This window comes from Meles meles, chromosome X (genome assembly GCF_922984935.1).
Source record: "Meles meles chromosome X, mMelMel3.1 paternal haplotype, whole genome shotgun sequence".
NCBI classification, from domain to species: Eukaryota; Metazoa; Chordata; class Mammalia; order Carnivora; family Mustelidae; genus Meles; species Meles meles.
In genome coordinates this window covers 46,551,531-46,572,345 of record NC_060087.1, presented here as the reverse complement: position 1 = coordinate 46,572,345, position 20,815 = coordinate 46,551,531, and the positions used below count along the sequence as shown (strand labels likewise).

At 43.7% G+C, this 20,815-nt stretch overlaps 1 protein-coding gene across 4 annotated transcripts in view; it reads left to right on the top strand.

The window, feature by feature from the left end:
- SMC1A (structural maintenance of chromosomes 1A) overlaps nucleotides 1–20,815 on the top strand; it is a 49,733-nt gene that overhangs the window by 21,512 nt on the left and 7,406 nt on the right. For 2 of the 4 annotated variants that reach the window (XM_045994630.1, XM_045994629.1), the window contains 6 exons: nucleotides 9,217–9,373; nucleotides 9,857–10,011; nucleotides 10,132–10,283; nucleotides 11,411–11,480; nucleotides 11,766–11,876; nucleotides 12,312–19,581. In XM_045994630.1, the coding sequence (XP_045850586.1) occupies nucleotides 9,217–9,373; nucleotides 9,857–10,011; nucleotides 10,132–10,283; nucleotides 11,411–11,480; nucleotides 11,766–11,876; nucleotides 12,312–12,395 (729 nt within the window). In that variant the 3' untranslated portion in view covers nucleotides 12,396–19,581. Of the gene's footprint in view, nucleotides 1–9,216; nucleotides 9,374–9,856; nucleotides 10,012–10,131; nucleotides 10,284–11,410; nucleotides 11,481–11,765; nucleotides 11,877–12,311; nucleotides 19,582–20,815 lie in introns of those variants that run through there. The other 2 variants (XR_006816804.1, XR_006816803.1) reach the window with 1 other exon arrangement.

Below are 20,815 nucleotides of genomic sequence, written 5' to 3'. Positions count from 1 at the left end.
GTGTTAAATTAAAACACAGGGATGGATGCAGTTAGCTAAATCCAGACGGTGGGAAACTATGGGCCTGGTCTCTTCCATGGATAAATGAGAGGAAAGAAATTAAACAGAGAGGGAAAATTTTATTGGCTGTAAGAGACAAATCAACCAACTGGAATATGTGGCATTTCTGTGAATACATTGCAAAGAGGAAAGGGAATTTATCCATTAAATGAGACTTAAGAGATCAGCCAATTGCGATGTGTGTACCTTATTTGAAGCGTGCTTTGAAAAACCTGTGGAATTTTGGTTTGGTTTGGTTTGTTTTTTTACAAAACAATCAGGATAATTTGAACACTGACCAAAGAATTTATAATGTTCAGAAATTGCTGTTAATATTTTTAGGCGAGATGATGGTATTGTGGCTTTATTTTTTAAGTATTATCTTTTATAACAGTGGTTCTCATTTGTGCATGGGTTTTGCCTCCCCAGGGGACATTTGGTGGTGTCTGTAGACACTTGCAACATCCACTTGTCATGATCGGTTAACTGACAGTGTCTCATAGGTAGATTGAAGGGATGCTGCTAAACATCTTATAGTGCACAAAGGGCAGCCCTTACAACAATGAGTCATCCGGTCCAAAATGTCAGTAGTGCTGATATTCAGAAACCATTTTAGAGATACATACTGAAGTATTTGTGGATGATGTAGTATGTCTGAGATTTGCTTTAGAGTAATTGAAAATAGAAAGGAATTGAGTATAGATGGCAGAGTATTGGCCATGAGTTGATAATTTTTGAAGCTGGGTAATAAGTACATGGGGGGGGTGCATTGTATTCTCTGCTCTTTTTGTGTGTTGAAAATTTACATAATATAAAGTTAAGAGAAAAATTATCATGATCACTAGGTTCAGGTGTTGTTAGCCCGTCAATTTTTATTAAGTTCCCTGTCAGCTTTTTTACAAGCTGGTTTTAGCAGTTGTTCTTTTTTTTTTTTCTTTATTTCTTTGAGAGAGAGCATGCATGCGTGAGCTGAGTTGGGGGTGGGGAACGGTCAGCGGGACAGGGAGAGAAGAGAATCCCAAGAAGACTTCGCACTGAGCACAGAGCCCCATGTCGGGCTCGATCTTAGGACCCTGAGATCATGACCTGAGCCGAAATCAAGAGTCAGACACTTAACTGTCTGAGCCACACAGGCACCCCGTTTTAACAGCTCTTAATCACATTGCCTAGCTCTATCAAGGGTTGCAAAATGATAATTTCCTAATTCTTCCATTCCTTCTCCATTTGTTTATTGGAATTCTAAAAAGAATTTTCCCATATCAACTATTTGGTTCCTTTGAAATACAGCCAGTACAGAAAACATAGGATAAATGCTTCATTCTTTTCCTTTATTTACCAGCTTTCAGAATGAAGCAATTTGCCTTGTAACCTTTAAAGGTGATGTATTACTGGTTTTAATTTGTATTTATTGTAAACTTCACTGTTTAAATGTATTTTGGTAACTCTGTCGGAGTCATTTTTCTTCTTGATGTTCGTATTGTTCCATCCTTGTCCAGTAGGAGCCACTTCAGTTGGTTTTTGTTGTTGTTCTTATTTTTAGATTTTTATTATGGAAAATGTCACATGCAAAAGTAAAATAGCACAATGCTATCTTGTGTAGCCATCACCGGTTTCAACAGTTATCATCTTATGGCCAAACTTTTTTTTTTTTTTTTAAGATTTTATTTATTTATTTGATAGACAGAGATTGCAACTAGTCAGAGAGGCAGGCAGGGAGAGAGAGGAGGAAGTAGGCTCCCCGCTGAGCAGAGAGCCCGATGTGGGGCTCGATCCCAGGACCCTGGGATCATGACCTGAGCCGAAGGCAGAGGCTTTAACCCACTGAGCCACCCAGGCGCCCTGGCCAAACTTGTTTTATGTGCACCCCATCCACTTTCTCCTCTCTCCCCACCCCTGTATTTAAAAATACAGTCAACCCTCGAATAACATAGGTTTGAACTGTATAGGTCCACTTATACATAGATTTACTTTGGCAAATGTAGCACAGTACTGTAAATGGATTTTCTTAATAACATTTTCTTTTCTTTAGCTTACTTTACAGTGTGTGTTAGTCACTGTTTATGTTATTGGTAAGGCTTCCAGTCAACAGGAGTTGGGGGAGTTTGGGGGAGTCATAAGTTAATATGTAAGTAGACTTTTGCATGTGTGGGGGGCTGGTGCCCCAACCCCTTGTTCAAGGGTTAGCTACAAATTCTACAAAATCATGCCATTTCATTTGTAAATATTTCAGAATGTATCTCTAAAAGAGATAATTCTGAAAATTACTTAGAATCGTTATCATACCGAAAACCCAATTAATTCCTTAATATTAGAGCTATATATTATAAAATAACTTATTATTAGTATTATAATTAGTATTCACATTTCCCTGATTGTCATGCACACACACAGCTTACTTGCTTGAATTGGGAGTCAAATAAGATGACAGATATAGCTAGATAGATGATTGATACAGAGATTGGTTGATATGTCTTTTTTTGAAACATTTGTAAAATTTTAATTAACATACAATGTATTATTGGTTTCAGAGGTACAGGCCTGTGATTCATCAGTCTTATATGATACCCAGTGCTTATTATTACATTACGTGCCTTCCTTAATGTCCATCATGTAGTTACCCCATCCCTCCTTCCTCCTCCCCTCCAGCCATCCTCAGTTTGTTTCTTGTGATTTTTTTTCTAAGTATTTTATTTATTTATTTGAGAGAGAGAGAGAGCACAGACAGAGGGACAGCAGGCAGAGGGAGAAGCAGGCTCTGCGCTGAGCAGAGGGCCCAATGTGGGGCTCGATCCCAGGACCCTGGGATCATGACCTGACCCAAAGGCAGACACTTAACTGACGGAGCCACCCAGGTGCCCCTGTTTCTTATGAAGAATCTCTTATAGTTTGTCTCCCTCTCTGGTTTTGTTTTATTTTTTCCTCTTTTCTAGGAACCTCTGTCTTGTTTCTTAAATTACACATATCTTGGAAATCATATAATTGTCATTCTCTGATTGACTTATTTCGCTTAGCATAATACCATCTAGTTCTGTCTACGTCATTGCAAAGTGGCAAAATTACATTTTTGATGGCTGTGTAATATTCTCTGTGTGTGTGTGCGTCTGTGTGCACGTGCACGTGCGCTCATCACCTTCTCTTTATCCTTTCATCTGTTGACGGATAGACATCTGGGTTCTTTCCATAGTTTTTCCAGCTATTGTGGACATTACTGCCATAAACATTGGGGTGCACGTGCCCCTTCCAATCACTACATCTGTATCTTTGGGGTAAATACCCAGTAGTGCAGTTGCTGGGTTGTAGGGTAGCTCTATAGTCAACTTTTTGAGGAACCTCCATACAGTTTTTCAGAGTGGCTGCACCAACCTGCATTCCCACCAACAGTGTAGGACGGTTCCCTTTTCTCCATATTCTCGTAATATCTGTTGTTTCCTAACTTCTTAATTTTAGCCATTTTAGTTGGTTGATATGTCCCTTAAGTCTCATTTAATGAATGGTAATCCCCCTTATCTGTGCCATTGCTTTCCATGGTTTCAGTTACCACGGTCAACCACAGTCTGGAAGCAGATGATCCTCCTTCTGACCTATTGTCAAAAGGTCAGTAGTCTACCTGGTGCTGTGTCACAGTGACTACATCATTCACCTTACTTCCATCTCCTCATGTAGGCATTTTTTATCATCTCACATTTTCCCAAGAAGGGTGATTACACTACAGTAAGAGTTTGAGTGTGAGTCCATTTGTGTAACTTTTATTACATTATATTGTTATAATTGTTCTGTTGCATTATTGCTGTTAATTTTTTACAGTGCCTAATTTGTAAATTAAGCTTTATTGTAGGTATGTATGTATAGGAAGAAACATAGTATATAGGCTTTGGCACTGTTCATGGTTTTAGACATCCACTGGCGGTCTTAGAATGTACCCCGTGGATAAGGGGGACTACTGTATAAGATGCCCCTTCATCAGTTTTTATTTTTCTTTGCAGTATTTTTTTTTTTTAAAGATTTTATTTATTTGACAGACAGAAATCACAAGTAGGCAGAGAGGCAGGCACAGAGAGAGGGGGAGGCAGGCTCCCCGCCGAGCAGAGAGCCCGATGCGGGGCTCGATCCCAGGACCCCGGGATCATGACCTGAGCCGAAGGCAGAGGCTTTAACCCACTGAGCCACCCAGGCGCCCCTGCAGTATTTTTTGTTTTTAAAGAAATTGGCTCATTTCTCCCGAAGGATTTTCCACATTCTGTACTTTGTTGAGTGTATCCTATGATTTTTTTTTTTTTTCTTAAAGATTATTTATTTATTTATTTAAGAGAGAGTGTGCATGCACTTGAGCAGGAGAGAGAGAAGCAGACTCAGCGCTGAGTGCAGAGCAGGATAGGGGGCATGATCCCATGACCCTGAGTCCATGACCTGAACTGAAACTGAGAGTCAGACACTCAACCAACTGAGCCACCCAAGCGCCCCTGTATCCTTTGATCTGTTTTGATGTTCTCCAAGAACAAAGCACAGAAGTAGTTCTGGTATCCCCTATAGTTCCTATAAGTGGGTAGTTAGATCACTGCTGTTAAATAGAGATATAATATGACCCACATGTCCTATTTTTAAAAGTAAAATTGATTTTAATGCTGTATTTTTGCTTAACCCAGTATATCCAGAAATTATTTCAGTGTAAAACACATAAAAATTATTGATGGGCTATTTGATAGTCTCTCTATACTAAGTCTTGAAAATATAGTATCTGTTCATGCTTCTAGCATATCTCAATTTGGATGCTGTATTTTCCTCAGATATATTTGATCTGTAATTAGCTATCTTACACTTGATCTTAGCCGAGTAGTGGTATGTATTTAGCTATCTTAATTTTTACAATAGAAAAAACGAACTGCATACCCTAGTTTGTTACAGATATACTTAAAAGTTTTCTAGAAACAAAGTTTAATATCAGTTTTTAAGTCAGGCAACAATCATTAAAATCAGTAGTCACATGTGGGCTTATGGCTACTGTATTAGACAGCTCAGATCCAGAGGTTTGATTAGATTCAAGTTTGGGGGTTTGTTTTGGTCAAGACTACCTCATAAGTGACATTGTTAACACCCATCAGGAGGTTGGTGATGTCTGGTTATGGTTCTTTTTGTATGATTCGCAGTTGTGGTGGTTATTGCCTCAATTGATTAATTTGTCTGTGGTTGCAAAATGGTGATCTTCTTACCTTATTTTTATTAACTGGAATACTCTGAAGAGAGATTTCCTCTTATTAGTCATTAAGTTACCCTGAGGTACAGTTTGTGTAGGAAAGGTGGATATATATGCACTTGATTCTTTTATTTTACTAGTTTATAAAATAATGAGCTGGTTTCTGACATTGTCTAGATCTGTTCATTGAGTTGTTTGTTTTTTAAGATTTTATTTATTTATTTGAGAGGGGGAAGCAGGCTCCTTGCTGAGTAGAGAGCCGGATGTGGGGCTTGATCCCAGGACCCCAAGATCATGACCTGAGCCAAAGGCAGAGGCTTAACCCACTGAGCCACCCAGGTGCCCCTGTTCACTGAATTGTTTTTGTGTCATTTTGAACTTAATGGATTTAAACACGTGAGATGTATTGTACTCTGTTGTGGTTGTTATTCTTTTTTTTTTTTTCCCACTTTTTAAAAAATTTCTTTTCAGCATAACAGTATTCATTGTTGTGGTTGTTATTCTTGTTGATCAAGTTGCATCTTAGGCGGGTGGGAACCATTGGCTTCTGAATCATTTTGACACAATTCTTGCAGGCTTTTATGTCTTCACTGCTTTCTGGTATGTCCAGGCTCATCCTTAAGATCTGGCATTAGCCATTTCTCTCTGAGAAGTTCTGACTTCTTATAGTGAGAAATGCTGTTTAGCAACTACCATCTGAACACCAGAGTGCTCACGACTGCTGGGTTGCTCAGTTCTTCTAGGATGTTTCAGTAGACTGGGCTACAAGGTGCATTTTTTATTTTGGAGGAAAAATGTGAGTTTATATTGATACTTCGATTGAAATTGTAATTTTCACAGTTTAACATCATTGATTTTATGGTTGAGTCTCCCCAATTATTCTTGCTAAAAATCTTGGTTCCTAGCAACATTAACATAATTAACATATTTTACTTTATCCTATTCTGTATATAATGGTTTGAAAATCAGAGTGAGGTATTATTAGTAACAACTTATGTATGAATGCTATTGAAGATTTCCTTGAGGTCCTTTTTGCCGTTAAGCTAATAGCTTATTGGGCATATATGGCCAGCCATGTTCCTATATTTTAAAGTAATTTGAAAGAATTCTCTGAGTGTTTAACCAGCTTAATATATTGTCATGTTTCTTTGTTTAGTTTTTCATTTTTAAGAGGGTTGCTCATTTTTGCATTTTGACTTCTTTTTCCAAATTTATTTTGAAAATTTTCAAACCTACAGAAAAATTGAAAGTACAGTACAGTGAACACCCATATACCTTTCACTGTAGATTCACCAATGAACATTTTTCCAGTTTTTTCTCTCTCCATCTCTCTTGATTCCCTCCTTCCACACTACACATTTTTTGTTTTTGCTGAACCATTTGAAGGAAGTTACAGACTTCTACTCTAAATATTTCAGCATGCTAAGAACAAGGGATTCTGCTCCATAACTGCAATTCCATATTACACCTAAGAAAATTAACAATAATTTCATATCTAATATACTGCCCATATTCACATTTCCCCAGTTGTTCCAGAAGTGTTTTTTATAATTGTTTTAAGCTATGATCCAGTCAAGGTTTATGTATTGCTTTTGGGTGTTCTATCTTTTTAGTTTCTTTTAATGTGGAGCAGTCCCCTCACCTTCTTTCATGACACTGATCTTTCAAAGAGTCTGTGTGTTGTCTTGAATGGCTATGTTATGGATATGTTTATTTCCTTTCATTATTTTAAAAAAATTTTTTTTTAAGATTTTATTTATTTATGACAGAGTGAGAGATCACAGGTAGGCAGAGGGGCAGGTGGGGGGGAGTGGGGAGCAGGCTCCCTGCTGAGCAGAGAGCCCAATGCAGGGCTCGATCCCAGGATCCTGAGATCATGACCTGAGCCAAAGGCAGAGGCTTAACCCACTGAGCCACCAGGCACCTCTGTTTCCTTTCATTATTGTTTAATTTGTTCCACCTACCCTTGTGTTTCTTATGAATTAGAAATTCGATCTAGTCTGGAGACTTGATGGATTTGGGTTAAGTAATTTTTTGGCCAGAATATTTCATTGGTGATGCTGTGTACTCTATATTGCATCATGCCAGGAGATATGTAATGTGAGGATGTCCCACTATTCATGATGTTAAGCTTGATCCTCTGTTAAGGTATCAATTGCCAGATTTCATATCTTTGTAAGTGGTAAGTAATCTTTAGGGGGATTCTCTGGTATCTTTTGAATATCTTGTTCCGAACAGTTTTTTGACCCTGTGGTTTTCACATTTTGATTTAATTTTTTTTCATAATTCTGCAAAATTTTCATATGGTCTAAAGCTGAAAGTATAATACAAGGTACATAAAGAGAAGTTTCACTTTCCTTCTTGTCCCCTTTGCCTCCCTTCTGCTATGTGTAATCATTTTAATTAGTTTTTGGATGATCCTTTTTTTGTTGTTGTATTTTAAAAATACAAATATATTTGTATGTAAATATACTCATTCCTTCTCTTAGATGAAAAACAGCAGTCTGCTGTGTACCTTGCATATTTGCATATTTCAATTATAACCTATCCGAGAGACTACTTCTTAACAGTATATAGAGCTCTCTATAGAGATAAAGATAGATCTATAGAGATAAAGATAGAGATAAAGAGGGCTTTTCTAAAATATATATATTTATGTATACATTTCTGTGTATTCATGTCCTTCCTGTGCTTGAAGTCATTCACTGGTACCTCACCTCCCTTGGGATAAAGTCCAGACCTCTTATAAGACTTAAAAGGCCCTTGGGCACCTGGGTGGCTCAGTGGGTTGAGCCGCTGCCTTCGGCTTGGGTCATGATCTCGGGGTCCTGGGATCGAGTCCCGCGTCGGGCTCTCTGCTCAGCAGGGAGCCTGCTTCCCTCTCTCTCTCTCTCTCTCTGCCTGCTTCTCTGATACTTGTGATCTCTCTCTGTCAAATAAATAAATAAAATCTTAAAAAAAAAAAAAGACTTAAAAGGCCCTTTATCATCAGGCTTCTGCACGTCTCCAGCCTTGCCTCTTCCCCCAGCGTGCATGTGCACGCGTGCACATGCACACCCACAGTTGCTATTACTGATGTACTGAATTGCCCTTTTTTTGGCTTTTGAAATTTATTAAAACTGATTACGTTTTTGAATTGCTTTGATTTCCTTGAATGAACCATGGCATATCCTTGATTTTGCATGTGATGCTCCAGTCTGCATAGACTGTTCCTTCTCTCTGTCCTCACTGTTCATCCCGTAGGCCTGAGCTTAAGCATATTCCTGGAGGCCTTCTCTAGTCCCAGAGTCTGAGTTAGGTGCCCTTCTTATGTGCTGACCCAACACCATCTGTTTATCATTGTTTTGGTATTCACTGTGCAGTGTTCTGATTGTTTACGTATATGCCTTTCTCTGTTAGTCCATGAGCTCTGTAAGCACAGGAACCATGGCTCACAGGATATGAGGGCCCCAGTGCCTGGCATTTGGAAGGCATTCAGTAAATATTTGTTGACTTAAAGTGGCAGAAAGGCACAAGCCCAGATATGCATTGCAATATCCATAAGACCTAAAACCAAACTCAAATGGAATTTGCTCAGATGTGGTGATCTGAGCAGAAAGTGTGAGTTGCCTTATTCGTTGTGGAGCTGTAGGTGGAGTCCAGACCAGCCTGTGTGGGAGCCTCTAGGTCACCCTGGATGGTGCTGGCTCATGGCCTGGGCTGAGAGCCAGAGAGGGGCACCACCAGCTGCTCCTCCTAAGAGACAGAGAGGTTGACAGGGCCTGGGGGAAGGGCTAGAGATGAGAAAGTGGTATCAGCCTGTAATCTCCAGGGATGGTGGGATGGTTGCTGTAGGTAGGACCTTGTGGGAGGAGACGTGCTAGGGAAGAATAACCTGCCTTCGGCATGGAGCAAGTGCTCAGGCCCTGCTGGGTGGAGCATCTCTTGTGGGGGCCTGAGCTCAGGGACCGGGCCCCTCTTGATGTCGTTGGGCCTGGGGTTTACAGGATGCCCAGGCTGAGGAGGAGATCAAACAGGAGATGAATACACTGCAGCAGAAGCTGAATGAGCAGCAAAGTGTACTCCAGCGTATTGCTGCCCCCAACATGAAAGCCATGGAGAAACTGGAAAGTGTCCGAGACAAGTTCCAGGAGACCTCAGATGGTAAGATTTTTTTACCCCTTTTACTTTTACTGTCTAAGGTGAAGACAGAAGGCTGAAGTTACAGCAAGGGCCTGTTATACATCACAGCGGCTCCCATTTTTATGTGCTTTCTGGAAACTCCCAAGAGCCCTAAACAGTAGGGGTTAGTTACCACACCTGTCTTATAGAGCAGAAAACTGCTGAGGCTCAGAGAGGGTCATTGGCCTACCCAAGGTCACACAGCTGGTTGCTGGTTGACCCCAGGGTAGAATTCATGTTTGTGTGGCTCCAGGCCCAGGTTTCTTCCTTTGTGCTGTGTGGCCAGCCTAATGTTTGCAAGTGGTTGTGGCGCCATTTTCCTGGGATCCTTCCCAAACATTCTTCTCCCTTCGGGATGTCCCTGCTCTGTGAATTGTCATTTACAGGTCATTCTTGCCAGGGCGTGGTCCTCAGCCTTGGCAGAGCCTGGGCACTGAGGAGTCACCTGTCTTTCCCTTGTGGCAGAGTTTGAGGCAGCCCGAAAGCGAGCCAAGAAAGCCAAGCAGGCATTCGAACAGATCAAGAAGGAGCGCTTTGACCGCTTCAATGCTTGTTTTGAATCTGTGGCCACCAACATCGATGAGATCTACAAGGCCCTATCCCGCAACAGCAGTGCCCAGGTAGGCTGGAGTCCTTTACCCAGCTAGCGCCCACCATCACATTGCCCTGCCCTTTAGGCCTCCTTTCCCTGTCCTCATCTAGAACAGACCCAGATTCTGACCCATCTGCCTTCTCCCTAGGCATTCCTGGGCCCCGAGAACCCCGAGGAGCCCTACCTGGATGGCATCAACTATAACTGTGTGGCTCCTGGCAAACGCTTCCGACCTATGGACAACTTGTCAGGGGGGGAGAAAACAGTGGCGGCTCTGGCTTTGCTCTTTGCCATCCACAGGTAAGACTGCTCTTCCCAGGGCAGTTGACGGAGAGACTGAACTGAGGCCACCAGAGACTCTGGGGCCCAAGGACATGCAGAGATCTGCAGAGGTGAAGATGTTCTGGTGGAATCTGGATTGCGTCCCTGTTTCCCTACCTACTACAGCACATCTGGCCTTGGTTTCCTGGACCTGTCTTTCCCATCCACCCTCATCCACTCAGCATGCCCTCACTGGCCCCCGCATGTATTCAGTCCCACCACCAGGCTTTTGCTTACATGGTTGCTGGCTAATTAGACCTTTCTATGCAAATCTAGCTTGACCATCGCCACGCCTTCACATCTCATTTTCCTCCTCCTGTTCCTCTAGGAAGCCTGCTTTGACCAACTGTGGCATACCCTGACCTCCCCCTCCTAAATGCCAGTAATACTTGAATCTGACCCCCACAACTTAATACTTGATTATATAGCATCATTCAGTGAGCATTTCTTGAGGGCTGTTCTGTGCCAGACTCTTGGGGGATTAGGGACACAGATGTGTCAGACATGGTCTCTGTCCTTGAGGAGCTCATGGTCTAATGAAAGCCAGATGTGTAAACAGTGAGCTAAGTGTTGTAACCGGGTGAGTGTGTGTATGTTGTGGATGCACAGAGGAGGGACACCAACCCAGTGCAGGGGAGGGTGTGGGTGGCCAGGAAAGGCTTTCGAGAGCAGGTAACACTTGAGCAGGAAATGCAAAGGATGAGTAGAAGTTAGCCGAAGACACCAGGAGGTGTTCTAGGCAGCTGGGTGCCTCATGTGCCGAGAGGCAGGAAGCCACAACAGCATGGCGCAGGTGGGTGGGGTAGACCTCCAGGTAGCTTGGACAGAGTGGTCAGAGCCTAGGACAGCTCTATCTCCCCAGCCGGTCTGGAAGCTCTGGAGAGAACCATGTCTTCTGGTTCTGTAGAATCCTGGAGTACAAGGTTGGTTGCACAAGAGGGTTCAGTTGGTAAACTGACCTTCTGGGGCTCAGGCAACATTAAGACCTGGGTTTTTTAGTCTCTGAAGAAGTGGAGGGTGATGCTGGCCTGTGAGATGGGCCCTGGGGCTATCCTGCCTCACCCCTGCCCCCATCAGTGTCAGCTCACCTACTGGTTCCCTCCCAGCTACAAGCCAGCCCCCTTCTTCGTCCTGGATGAGATCGATGCTGCCCTGGATAACACCAACATTGGCAAGGTGGGTGCAAGGAAAGTGGGGCCCGGGAGGGAGGCCCCTAGGTTGGGGCTGGGTTTCAGGGAGCAACTCCTGAGTGTGCTCTAGCCGTTCCTGCTGCCTGCTCTCTGTGCCTGGGAGGCTGGGCCCAGGGCCATCCATCCACGCCGTGCTATTCAGTGGCCTCTCAGGCTCTCTTCCCCCTACCATCCACCCCTTACCCCATCCTCTACCTCTGGTTCTGACTGGAAAACACAAGGGAGTGTTAGGGCTTCAGCCCTGCTAAGTGCCTGGCGGCCCCTCCCACAGGTGGCAAATTACATCAAGGAGCAGTCGACTTGCAACTTCCAGGCCATCGTCATCTCTCTCAAGGAGGAGTTCTACACCAAGGCTGAGAGCCTCATTGGAGTCTACCCCGAGGTAGGGCGGGCCTGGCTCAGGAGCCAGCCCCACTCCCTGCCTGACTCCCCAGGGCAGGAAGGGAAGGCTGCAGTGGAGGGCCATGGGGGCGGGGGAGCATAGGGACTCAGGACCTGAACAGCCATCTGGGCTTGTTGGAGCCCTGCCCTAGAGGCTTAGCCGGCCCAGCTGGTTAGGGCTATTGCGTCTGGGGACAGGTGGAAAGGCCAGGCAGAGGAGCCAGACAGCAAAGAAAAGGAGGAGAATGCAGAGGTAGGCAGGGAGAAAAGGCACATGGGACCGAGCACATCCTCACACTCAGAGAGAACCATTGCCTGGGCTTTGGGCAGGTATGTAGGGAGGAGGGTTTGAGGCCCCCGGTCCTGGGGCACCAGACCCCCCCCCCTTAATTCTCTCCTTACAATTTCATTTTTCTTTTTCTCCCTCCTCCTTCAGCAAGGGGACTGTGTGATCAGCAAAGTCCTGACCTTCGACCTCACCAAGTACCCAGATGCCAACCCCAACCCCAATGAGCAGTAGCAGTAGTTCTGCCCTCCTGCCCTGTCTGGATCCCTAAGCTGCCCCTCTCCCAATCTCTGGATATTTGGCTCCCAACCTTCCCCTACCTCCCGTCCCTGTTTGGTATAGTCATGGAATTTAGGCATTGCTGTCAAGCACGAAGAGGAACAGAGGTGATATTAGGTCTGGAGCAAAAATTCCTGAGCTTCAGGGAGCATCCTGGCCTTTGGAAGGAGGTGCTGAGCTGAACTGAGCTGAACAGGGCCATCTGTCCATTCCCTATCTTCCCCTCTCCCAGACCTCCCCCCTCCTCCCATCACCCATAATCATGGGTTGGGCCCCTTGCATCTTGCTTGTGTGTGGGTATGTATGTGTGTATATATGTGTCTGCATGTGTGCATATGGGTGTGCTTGCAAAATAATAAAAGATTGGAGATCCATTTTAGAAGGAGCCTAGGCTGAATTTGATTCCAAGAGAGCTTAGTATGACAGCACCCCAGAGCTGGGCAAAGGTATTCAGGACCTCATAGGAATCAGTCACATGAAATTGCCCTCATTCACTCATTTGTGTTTTTGTTCATTTGTGTATTCATCAGACATATATTGAGCACCTTCTATTTGTCAGGCTCTATTCTAGAAATACAGAGCTAAATCAGATATGATCTCTACGCTCCTACCAAGGAGATGCAGTGGGTTCATGGTTTCTCATGGTCAGCTGAATCATATTTATAGGTACTTTGAGTTTGAGAAGAGGATGATCACCTCCAGGCTTCCTGGAGAAGGTCACATTTGAGCTGAACCTTGACAAATTGGTAGGATTTGGTTGGGCACTAGGAGTGGAACCTGGGCTCTGGGGACAGACATTTGTGGGTTCTAGTCCTTTTTGTTAAATCACTAGTTTGATGTTGGGCAAGTCATTTGACCTTTCTGTGCCTCAGTTTCCTCATCTGTAAAATGGGGCTAACAATACTACCTACCTCATAGGATTTAATGATGTCAAGCTCCTCACTGGGAGCCAACTAGGTGCCAACCTCTCAGAATATAAGCCTTCTCATACCTGGACCCCTGAGGGCTCTGATCCCAGTTGTTGGGGACAGAAAGAACCTCCAGATCTGGGAGATGCTAAATGCCTTGGTTACTGAGAAAGTTCCAGGGCACTGATGGGGTTTACCCGGTAAGTGAAGGGCTTAAGGAAGCCTATAGCTTCAATCATGTATGGTAACCAGGTGCCTGGGCCCCAACCCAGGTCATGAGGAAGTCGGGGAGAGGTAGCCTGGGCCACATCCCGGCCGAATGTGTGTGAAGTTCCGTCTGGGAACTAACCTGTGTCAGCTACAGGGACCGTGCAGAGGCAGCAGAGCCTGCTGCCATGAGGTCAGCCTATGCTCGTTCTCATACACTGTCAGACCATCACCTTGTCCTGATTGTATACCGCATTCTTGTTTCTTCAAAGTTAAATTTGTTCCAATTACTCAAGTGACTCATGAATCCATTCTCTAAGACGTCAGATTTATAAGTAGAGCTAGCCGTGTTTGACTACCATTGCCCGTCCCCCTCTAAACTGCTGTTATGTTTGTTGTACATCCATCTAGACAGTTTAAAGACTTTGACATATATGAGCTCATTGAAAATATTGTGTCTTTAATACAAATGGTATATTGAGTCGTTCTGCAATTCGCTTTCCTTGTTTAACAGTTTTTGAGATCTATGCATGTTTTTGCTAAATGTAGATTCAATTCATCCTTTGTAATTGCCGTATGGAGTGCCATCATGACTCTATCACATCATACCCATTTCTTTTGTGATAGCTAGTTAAGACTGTTTTCTCTTTTTGCTATTACAAAATACAACACAGGAACATATGTGTGTGTGTGTGTGCGCGTGCGTGTGCACGCACACATGTGTATATGAGTTTATCTAGGGTTGCTTCCTAGAAGTTGAATTGCAGAGTCATAGACTATTTATATTTTTGTTTTAAATAGAGGCTTCCAAATTGCCCTCCTGTACTATTTACTCAATCTTTTTCTTGAGGTTGTCTTAGGTGTAACATTGTTATCTACTTCAGTTTCATCCTAAGTAGTGATATCCATGAAACCATGGGTTTGATATGCTAATTATGTATTTTTCTAATACATATTAAAAGGCATAACTCAAAATAAATTTGTGTTCAACCAAAGAAGTCACATACCACCAGTGGTACATGTGCTATAGTTTAGGAAATGCTGGCATATCTGAAAGCACAATTTGGGAGTCGCCCTGGTTCAAATCCTACCTGTAGAAACTTGAGCTCATTACTTCACCTCCCTGGATCTCAGTTTCCTCACATAGAAAGGGATTTAATCTGTGCCCTACTTTGCAGCAATGTAGGGAAGATTAAGTGTGCTGGAAGGAGTTTGGCTGACACCTAGATCATCCCAGGCCTTTCAGGGTAGCAATTGCTATTTGCCCCACTTTACAGATGAGGAAACTGAGGCCCAGGAAGGTTAAGTGACCCAGCTACCAGGTAACAGTAAGAATCTGAACCAGGCTCCCCCACCCCCCAATTCAGTCTTGTGCTTTCTCCACTACAAGGGTGGTTTTCAACCTTGGCTGTGCACCAGAATCACTTGTGAAGATTTTTCTTTTTTCTTTTTTAAAAATCAAAGCAATATATACACTGATTAGGAAGTAAAATAGTACAGAAGGGCTTACAATGCAAAGCAGCTGTTCCTTGCTGCACCCCCATATCCAAAGGATGTGGAGCTCCTTGCTCTGGTCCCACCCCTGGATATCTAATTCAGTAGGTGTGGATAATAGTCTGGATACCTAATTCTTACCTCACACGGTGGAAAGGATTAGATGAGATGCCTTGGACTAAAGCCCTGGCCCACAGGGACACAAGTGCTGCAGAGCACTTAGGTCCTAAGGATCAGAGAGGTGAAAGGCTTTGTCCTAGAATCCAGTGGGTCATTGGTAGAATCTAGACTTCAACTAGGAGGGATCTCTGCTTGCCTAGTGCTTTCCCACTGTGCCGCACTGCTTTCTGTCATCACAAAGGAGCATGTGCTCAGTGAAGGCTGTGCTCAGGTGAGAGCTTTTGGCACAGTGTGTTTCCAGGAGTAAGCTAGATCCAAATAGAATCCCTAGGACTTGTTGGAGGATGCTAGGTTGACTCCCTTATACCCTGGACCCAGTAGCCTTGGTCTAGGGAGTTGAAGAATGCTCCATGACTGTGTTTACCTTTAACTGGGCACTTCACTCTGGGAATCACTGTGTTGCCCACCAGGTACATAAACATGAGTCAAATCTTTACCCTGCCTTGAGGAGCTCATTAGTTAGGGGAGGCAATTCCTAGAACAGCCGTTAACCATGCAGTCTGATAGCCCTCTGAAAGGAGTGTGGAAAAGGAAGGGCCTGTAGCTTATACAGAGGTTCAGGGAAGGCATCCTCTAGTCTAGGAGGTGACACCTGAGCTGAGTCTTGAGATCCTGGTAGGAATTACCTAGTTGAAGTGGAAGGAATTTTCAGGGAGTGGGGACAGTATGCACAAAAACCTGAAGACAAGAAACAGCAAAACAGTTAAGAAGTACTGAAACAAGGTTTCAGATCTCAGCAGAGTTCAGATTTCTCTCATGAGACAGTGTGGTTCCCAAACTGGCTATGCACCAGAACCACGTGGAGCATTCTGGGCCCCAGCCTCAAAAAGTTTGATTTCTGTAACTGGGGTGAGGCCTCAGGATCTTGAGTGCTTAGAAAAATAAGCACATGACTGTAGGGTATAGCCAGCTTTGGGAACTGTAGCCCGAAGGCAGTGTGGGAGCCATGGAATGGTTTTAAGCAGGGGAGACGCTGGGTCAGATGCGAATTTAATAAACCTCTTTCTGGTCAGCCACTGGAAATGGATTAGGTTAAATGTGCATACTGTATGCTCCCACGCCTGTAGTTTCCCCGTTGGCTCAATTTCTCACTGTGTGTTTGCTTGTTTTGTCTCTGAGTAAGCAGAAAGCACCACAGGGATGGGCCTGGGGTTATCTTGCTACCGGCATATCCCCAGCAAAAAGCACAGTGCCTGACCCAAAACAGGCACCCAATAAATAGTTTTTGAGTGAATGAGTATGCGAATGAATGCACTTGTGATGGAGAATGGAGACAGATCAGCTAGGAAGCTGTTGAGAAGCCCAGGAGGCCTACTCAAGGGCAAGGGCAGTGGGAATGGATTGGAGGCAATAAAAGTGTGAGCCAGACTTGATGATTGAGGATCACTGGATGTGGAGGGTGACTGAGAGGATAGAATGAGTGCCCATCAGTAGCCCAGATTCCTACCCTATTCCAGTCATTCTCTTTCCTCATCCATCTAAGTCAGAATCTCCTTCCAGCCTCAGCTACTGGAATTCTTCCCTCAAGTTAGTTAAAAGTTTCTGTGTGTTGTGTGGTCCCCTCCCTCCCCCTCTCCCCCAAGCCATTGATTCATTCATCCAGTTCAATAAATCTTGGCTAAGCACCTCCTGTATACAGTGAGGCTCTTCCAAGCCAGGACTCTGACTCCCTCTTTCCTACCTCAAGAGATGTTTTTGAGGGCTTCCCCAGGTAAGACTCCCATTCCTTAGACAGTAACCTAAAGTGAGATGCCCAGATGTCAGACCTGTAAGGGAACTTACAGACTTTGTCCAACCCCCTCCTGAGGCCCTGGGAGGGGAAGGAACTTGCCCAAGGTCCCATTACTAGAAAGTTTCAGAGCCAGAAGTGGAACCTACGTTCCCTTTCCACATCACCACTAGAGCCTTGATCTCTCCCTTCACAGATACAACAGGCAGAGGTGGCTAGGGAGAAGGTGGGACTTAGGTTGGCCTTGAAGGTTGGTGTATTGGACAGGCCAAACAAGAAGCTTGCCAATTACACTGCCCCCTTCTGGAAACTGTCAGCAAACCTGCCATGCCCACTTCTAAGGGGTTTCTTAAGCATGAGTTGCCATGCTCTGTACCATGTGACCTCACAGTTCTGGCCACAAATGGTTTGGGATAGTATCTGACTCAAGGACAGCCAATCTCTAGGCCATAGCCTATTAGGTGGACGGGTGTAAGAACTCCACCTCATAGGGATGGCCTGTATCAAATGGCCTCCAGGGAGGCTAAATGTGAGGCATTCAGAAGTGAACTATTAATTAGCATTTAGCAAGACAAAAGTGGTGATGGATGAGGGGTGCCAGAAGCTGAATAGAAAAAGCAAGGAGAAAGCTGCAGGGACCATGAAACATATCATGAGAACATGGGGCCACAAGGTAGCAGAAGCCATGAAGCAGCAAGACAACATTGGGCCAAAAGGACACAGAAGCCATGAAGCAATAGGAGCCACAATGTAGCAGGAGCCACGAGGAACAGAAACCATGAGACAAAACCCTGAATGTGAGATCCATGAAGCAGCAGAAGGCTTGAATGACAAGATCCAAGAGGCAGCAGAAGCAGTGAGACTCTCAGAGCCACAAGGTAGTAAGGCAACAGGAATCGAAGAGGCTGCAGGAATGACCAGGCAAACAGAAGCTACAACACAAGAGAAGCCCTGGATGAACTGGAACCGAAGCCCTGGAAGCCAAGAAGCTGCAGGAGCCAGGAGGCCAAGAAGCAATGAGGCCCCCGAAGGCCAAGCAGTAGCAAGGAGGGTAGCAGGAAAAAAGGAAAAGAAAGAAAGGTAGTCTAAGTAGCAGTAGGAGGAGTATAAATACAGCCAGAAAGAAATTGAGTCACCATTTTGGGAAGCACTAGAGAAGGGAGCAACAGATGCCTGCAGCTGAGGGGGTGACATGATAAGCCAGGCTCTAGAGCTGCTTTGGATCATGAACCATTTTTGAGTTTCTGTTCCTCCATGAGGCTGCCTGTGTAGCTGTTTTTGTCTTCCTTATTTCCCTATGAATGCTTCAATAAATCTCCATCACTAATCTGAGTGTGTCTGTTCTTGTAATCTAAAAGAAGTTAACAGTGGTGTGCACTGTAGATGGGTGGAAAGCAGGGCAGAAGGTCTTCCATGTGGGTTTGAAACCAGACACAGGTGGGAAGTCATTCTTTCTTTCACATCCTCACTGGCACAGGCATTTCTCATTCATTTACGTACTGGCTTCTTTTTCTCATTCGTTCAGCCACTCGTTCATCTGTTCACCTATTAGTGGAGAATTCATTCATTTTCATGTATTCTGCACTCAGGCATTGATGTAAGTATTCACTCGTTTGTTGGCTCCTTTGTTCTTTCTCGGATCTACTTGTCATCACTTTTGCCCCCATTTGGTCAGCAAGCACACATTGTGTTTTTGCATTATGTCAGGCCTTGTGCTAGGTTCTGGGCATGAGATATACTCCCCAGAGTCTAGGAATTCACAGTTTAATTGGGGACGCAGGTGAGTGCACCAAAGGTGAGAGATTATAGAGCAGAAGTCTAGATGAGGCAGGGTGAGAATATAGGACCATTCCTCTGTGGGATGGGGTAGGATGGAGGGAGTACTCAGGCAAGCCTTTATAGAGAAGGGGCTGCTTGAACTGAATCTTGAAGGAAGAGTTGGTGTTTACCTTGTAGAAAGGGTAACTATAGAATATTCCAAGCAGAAGAGCTGCCTAAGTAAAGTTCTATGAAGAGTGTGGAAGTGCATGGATTTTGGGGGGAATGGATATTGGAAAAAGTGGTAAAAACCAGGCAGTCGGGCTTAGGAAGCTGTAGAAGGGGAGTAGCAGAGTCAGATTGGTATTTTAGGAAGATCACTCTGGTAGCCAGTGTGGAAGATGGTTGCAAGCATGAGATACTGACCCAAGTAATATACCTGGGAGAGAGAACATCTAAGTGTAATAATTAGGGGCACAAATGAAGACTTGGGAGTCCCTGAGGAGCAAGGAAAAAGTTCTACCAGGGGACCAAGGAAGACTTTGGAGGTAGAATTTGAGCTGAGCCTTGAAAAATAAGTAGAGGATCCCAACTGGTAGACCGGAGTAAGCGCTCTCCAGGCCTGGGAGATGAAAACAAGCCAGGAGGTGGTGTAAATGGGATGACTGCAGGCTAACAAAGTTGCAGTTTGACTGCAGAAGAGCTGCACAGAAGGGCAAGGCAGGAAGGGAGACTGCAAGTTTCCTGAATTTTTTTCTATTCTGCCGCCATTAGGTCTGCAGGAACAAGGGAATTTGGAGGAAGTAGTGGGCAGGAGTGTCCTTCTGTGTTTTTAAAAATTAAATACGTGTTCATTTTAAAACAAGTAATGCAGGCACGTTATGTAGAAGACATCAGTAAACTTAAATCAGTTACAAAAAGATATGAAAAGTGAGTTCCACAGCCCCATTCCCACTCTACCACCTTTCTTTATCAGCAACCACTTTTAGTTATTTCTTCTGATTGTGACCTCCATTTCTAAGTATTGTGTTATGTGAGCATTTGTCTTTTATCAGTTTCAGACATTAATCCATTGGTGTCCTGCTATGATAAATTAGATTACACTGAGTTCAATTCTTGTCTTACCTGCTTCTCATTTGATTTAGTTTCTGTACTACTTTTCTGAATTTAAATAGCACTTTTGTTTCATTTTCCATGACTTAGAGACAATATTTCTTAACAACCAGAACTTTGTTAGATGAGAATGTCTTTTCTTTTTTACACCGTCCGCTGTCAACCTCCCTAACTTCTGTCATCTGGTCTTTTTATATTGTCAAAATTGATAACGTTGAATTCTGTAATCATGATTTAAGATTTTTGGTATGCGCGTTGTCTGTAGCTTGATAGTTTGATTTGGGAAGTTGAAAAGTGGTAAGTGATTATATTAATATAACTGTAAATATTCACTGAAGAAGCCATTTAATGTACTTTTTATAATTTTTCCTTGTAGTTTTTAATTTTTCCCTCAAGTTTCTAATTCTCTTATCTTTCACTGCTTTGACTTTATCATGTATTCTAATTTTTTTCGTCTCAAAAATCTCTATTACATTAAATATTCCATCAAGCTTACCCCCCCCCCCCCCCAGGACATCTTTTTCCTGGAGCTCTCTTATACTCTTTCTCAAATCTGAACTAGTTGCTATCTAGGCTGATGCACGGGCTGTCATTTTGGAACCTTCCTTCTCTGCTTTGCTTGTTCATATCCACTATTTGTTAGTTCTCAGGGTTTGTTTGTTTGTTTTCTTATTATTTTGATGGAGCACATCCTCAAGTAACTTTCTCAGAAAAGTTTGTAGGAGTTAGACTTCCTGTCTTTGCATGTCTGAAAAGATCTTTATTCCATCCTTATATTTGGCTATAAAGCTTGAGGTTCAACATCATTTTCCCACAGTACTTTGAAGGCATTGCTCCACTTTCTTCTAGCATCAAATTTTGATGATAAACAGTCTGTTAACAGTCTGAGTCTCATGGCTTTATAGGTGACTTTCCCTGCATCTTTTTTTTTTTTTTTCTCCTTCCAGGATCTCAATGACACAAATGTTAGATCTTTTGTTATAGTT